At 55.7% G+C, this 4,491-nt stretch overlaps 2 protein-coding genes across 2 annotated transcripts, besides 5 other annotated features; both read right to left on the bottom strand.

Annotated features, from left to right (window-relative positions):
• Positions 1–36: a microsatellite.
• A 157-nt stretch (positions 37–193) lies between these two features.
• On the bottom strand, positions 194–1,894 carry Tco025E_08805 (uncharacterized protein; the record flags this gene model as incomplete). The annotated part of the gene is made up of 1 exon (XM_029375644.1): positions 194–1,894. The coding sequence occupies one exon, from the start codon at positions 1,892–1,894 to the stop codon at positions 194–196; it is 1,701 nt and encodes a 566-aa protein (XP_029224248.1).
• A 590-nt stretch (positions 1,895–2,484) lies between these two features.
• Positions 2,485–2,509: a microsatellite.
• A 398-nt stretch (positions 2,510–2,907) lies between these two features.
• Positions 2,908–2,946: a microsatellite.
• Positions 2,947–3,010: 64 nt separating this feature from the next.
• Positions 3,011–3,913, bottom strand: Tco025E_08804 (uncharacterized protein; the record flags this gene model as incomplete). The annotated part of the gene is made up of 1 exon (XM_029375643.1): positions 3,011–3,913. The coding sequence occupies one exon, from the start codon at positions 3,911–3,913 to the stop codon at positions 3,011–3,013; it is 903 nt and encodes a 300-aa protein (XP_029224247.1).
• Positions 3,914–3,920: 7 nt separating this feature from the next.
• Positions 3,921–3,950: a microsatellite.
• Positions 3,951–4,261: 311 nt separating this feature from the next.
• Positions 4,262–4,278: a microsatellite.
• Between the last annotated feature and the right edge of the window lie 213 nt (positions 4,279–4,491).

Raw genomic sequence — 4,491 nt, 5'->3', positions numbered from 1 at the left:
AGGGAGGAGAGAGAGAGAGAGAGGGAGGAAGAGGGACGCCCTGCATGCCCCGCAGAAGAGAAAAGCAAGAAGACGGACGGGAAAAGCACATATATATATATATATGCGGGCACGCACTCCATTGCAGTAGATGTGCAAATATTTTACATTTATCCATACAAGTGCGATGTGATTGCTCTGCATAACTACCGCCTCACATCGTGGTTCCAAGGGAACCTTCGAGAAACTTCAAAAGGTTCCTTGCGCTCTCCGACATGGCATCCGCCGCGCCAACCGTCGCGCCCGTGGCCGCCAAGGCGGCGGCGTCCGGAGTTGAGCTTGTCTGCTCCGCCCCGCCACCGACGTCGTCCTCCAACTCCGTTGCCTCAACGCTTTCCACACTTTCTGTTTTCGAAGACGATGCGGTTGTCGTAGTCTGCTTGTTCACGCTTGGTGCCAGCCTCAGCAAGCCTCTTAGCAGGGACATGAGGCGAGACTCCGCCGTCGCCTTCTCCGTCGCTTCCGCGGCGTAGCCCCCCTTGTACGCAGTATCCACCCGCGACGGGCGGTGCATGTCACTTGCAAGGCGCATCGAGGACCCAGCGCGCTGCAGCGACTCATTCCGCGAAAGCACAGGAAGGCCCATGACCTCAATCAACGTCGCGTTGCGCTCCCGCTGCTGGTGCCGCTGTCGCCACCTCCGCTTCACGCACTGCTGCGCCTTGACAACGTACGGGTTGCGCCAAAATCGGGCGACCTTGACCTCCATGGCGTCCACGCGGCCGTCAAACTCCTCGGCTGTCGAGGTGGAGGAGTAGGAGGAGTCCAAGTTCTGCGACAACAGGGGGGTGTAAACACGGACGCTGGACTTTCGTCGCAGTGAAGCCCCGCCAACGACGCTCAGACGCAGCGTGGCGCTCGGACGCCTGTTTGTGGCGGATCGCATAAACGAAATTGAGTCGCGCTCGCGCGAAAGCGAAACGCGCCTAGGTGAGTTCGGCGGCGAGACAAAGAGCGGCAGCGGCGGGGCTTCGTCCAGTAGAACCCCCGACCACATTCGGCACCGTGCATGAAGGTTGTTTAACCGAAGTCGCAGCGCTCTGAGATGCTCCTCAGAAACCTTTTGCTTTTGCTCCTGCGCCGTCAGCATCTCTTTGCGAACCAAGAATTGCTCGCGCATACTGCTCAGCTCCTGCAATGTGGCATCCTGCAGTGCCTTCGCACACACCTCATACTGCTTCAGATGTTGCCGCACCGCCGCGTAGCAGCGCCATGCGTGCTGTGAGTGCACTACAAGTATGTTCATATCCTTGAATATAGACGGTTGAGTCGTCTTGTCCAAGAGGGAGAGCTGCACTAGAATCCTATCCGTTGCGGCCACAAGCTTGGAGACACTCGTGGACAGCGCTTCCAATGCAAAGACAAGAGAGGTGGAGGTAAATGCGGCCGGCGGAACGGGCATCTCCAGTGAAGGCTCAACCAACTGAAAGTTGGGCTTGAGCTGCATCTCCGCCGCGCTCCGCTGTTCTATTCGCATGTCCCGCATTTTTTGCACCTTCCGATTGATCTCGTCGTGAAGAAGCACCTCCGTCGGGTGCGTCATCGTAGCTTCGTCAGACAGCGCCGCCCGATCCCCGCCGGGCGTTGCGCCAGCGCCGGCTTTTTCCGGTGAACGCGGCGCGTCGTCGGTGGGCGATGGGGCATCGTCCAGCAGCATCATATAAGACGGGCTTCCGCCGGCGTCGGCGATGGCCCGGACCTGCGCCAGCATTTCCCCCGTGAGCCGCGAGGCCGCCTCCATCCTGCGCCGCCGGTACAAGAACGCTTGCGTGAGGGCCGTTTCGTCCATCGCGCTTTGCGCGTCGCCGCCCCACGGGACTGCAGGGCGGTCGCGCGGCGAGTGCGGCTGCGTCATCCTTCCCCCTCCCTCCGCGCGGCCGGCAGCAGCCCGTCAGCGCCCCTCGCCCAACGCGGCGGCTGAGTTCGGGTGCCCGCAAGGGAGTGGAGGTGGGGGGTCCACGGGCGGCGCAGCGAGCCGCACAGTCGGTCAACGGCAACGGCCGCGAGGCACACGCGCGCACGCAAAGAAACTCATGCAACCGATGAAAATAAAATAAAACAAAGCGGGGGAAAAACACGACGAAATCATACCAGTCAGCATAAACCGCGACAACAGACGGCGGGCCACAGCACCAGGCGACGGCGGAAGTGAAGGGGTGAGCAGGATAAAAGAGAAAAACACAAAACACAAAACGTGGGAAACGATGACACCCCCAACGGCCAACCCCCCAATGCGCACGGGAAACACATGCAACTGTTCAGTGTTTCTCACCTGCTTTTAAACGCGCCGCCTCCTGCATCTTCGCTTCCTTGATGCTGTCTACAATGTCACGAAGGTGACGTGACGAGTAACGATTCCACACCGTTAGCCCAATGATAATAGCCGCGCCGCCCGCGTATATCTTCCCCGGCGACATGCGCATACTCATCCTGCTGGTTTTATATACACACACAGACACACAGACACACAGCCTATTCCCTTTTGCCTGCTGCTCCAACCCAGCCGTTGCGCAGTCCAAGGTACGCTACCCAAACTCCCACTCAATCCTTAAGCAATGAAACGAGAAAAAAAAGTGCAAGAGAGACGCTCATGTATACATGTACACTGGGGAAAGAAACCTTTTTACCCATCACCACCCACGCCAGCAGAAAAATGCCCCCAACGACACACGTCTACAGCACGTTTTTATATTCACACTATAGAGCCACTGCAAACACTCATCGGGCGAAAAGTGGACGACGCCAATGGTTGGGCGGTGAGAGAAGCGTAGAAAGAATCAAGAAATCAGCGATAAAGTCGTCAAAAAAAAAACACAAACAGGCTGAGCAAAGTCGCAACGAACTAAACATTATACAACGATAAGTCCAATATACATATACATATACATATACATATATATACATATAAATGTGCGCGAACAGGCAACCTCAGGAGGGTTAAATCATCCTACAACGTCAACGCCAATACAACTCATAGCGTGCGAGAGACGCCAGTTTGCAGCGACAGCACCGCCTGCATCGTTAGGGTGACGCTGGCGTTTGCACGCTCCTCCTGCGCTAGGTCCGTCGTCACTTCACTCTCTGACATGAGCAGATGGCGCTTGCAAAAGACCCGCTCTGCCAGAGAAGAGATACGACGCGATTCAGTTAAAAGAGACGCATGCACGGCACGTTCGCGATCACAGGCCTCTGACAACTCCTTTACCTCGCGACGCAGGCGATTTCGCCTTGCCTCCGCAAAACTACAGCGGGCAAGAAACGAAGCAACGCCACCAACCGCGCTGCTATCGTCCTTCTTCAAAAGAGTACAAGACGGCACCAACAACAAGTTTGATTGCTGTTGTTCTCCTTTCCGTCGTCCTTGTCGCCACTCACGCAGGCGCAGCTGGCACTCCTCGACAGCGGCAAGGAGCGCGACATTCCCCCGCCTGGCTGCGTACGCCTCCTCCCTCCCATTAGGACCTGCGAAGTGGCAGACCCCCATCGCGCTAGGAGTCCGTGAAGCACGCAGCCGCCGCAGCCTCCCTGCGTGCAATCGTCGAAGCTCCAACGCGCTCCAAAAACTGCCCGATGCCGCAAGCAACGCATCACGCATCGCACACCGGCCAAAAGCTTCCTCCTGTGGCACCGCCGCACCCACTCCACACACGTGCGTCCCCTCCACAGACGACGTTTTCGGCCTGTCACGACAACCCTGCAACTCGGCCCCGGCCATCAAACGCACATCATTCGCGCGCGTTCCACACGTCAGCCTCAACATACCGGCGCGAAGCACGCCAACCCACATCTCCGCCACACGAAACAACAACCTCTCCTGCACAAGCACCGCCTCATCGCTCAACCAATCTTCCTTCACAACCCTCAAGGAAACCATCCTGCGGAAAACAAAACAAAAGAACAAAAAAACACAAGGTCCACCAGGCGAAAACATAATGCGCCACTCCGATCGCTCCACAAAACAACGACCACAAAAGAAAAAAAAAAACAACTCTTTCTACCCCAATTCATCAAGCCCCCACCGCCTTCAGACCAACAAGACACACCACTTCCACACACGAAAAAATTTGTCACTAAACCCAAAACAACTGAAACTAAACATACTAAAAAGAACGAGCCACACCCATTTAAGAGCATCAGCAACAACGGCATTAAGAAAAGAATTCAATCGCTAACATAGACACAACACCTACGAAAAAAGACAACAACACAATTTCAAAGCAAAATATATATATATATATAAAACGATTACGAAAACAATACTCCAGAAAAATAAAAAATAAACTAAAAAAATAATAACAGCACAAGCGTGCCTTTTCAAGCTGCGGAAACAAAGCTCCGAAGAGAAACGGGGGAGCGCCTAGAACACCGTGACGGCGGCCAGCGCCACGGCAAGGCCGAGGACACCGTGCACCACACCGAGACCATTCATCACCGTCCCATCGGGATGATGCT

The sequence above is a fragment of the Trypanosoma conorhini genome (assembly GCF_003719485.1).
Source record: "Trypanosoma conorhini strain 025E chromosome Unknown Tco_14.4_contig_00881, whole genome shotgun sequence".
Taxonomy (NCBI): Eukaryota; Euglenozoa; class Kinetoplastea; order Trypanosomatida; family Trypanosomatidae; genus Trypanosoma; species Trypanosoma conorhini.
Note: the sequence above shows the minus strand (reverse complement) of the source record. Positions and strands in the feature narration are given on the sequence as shown.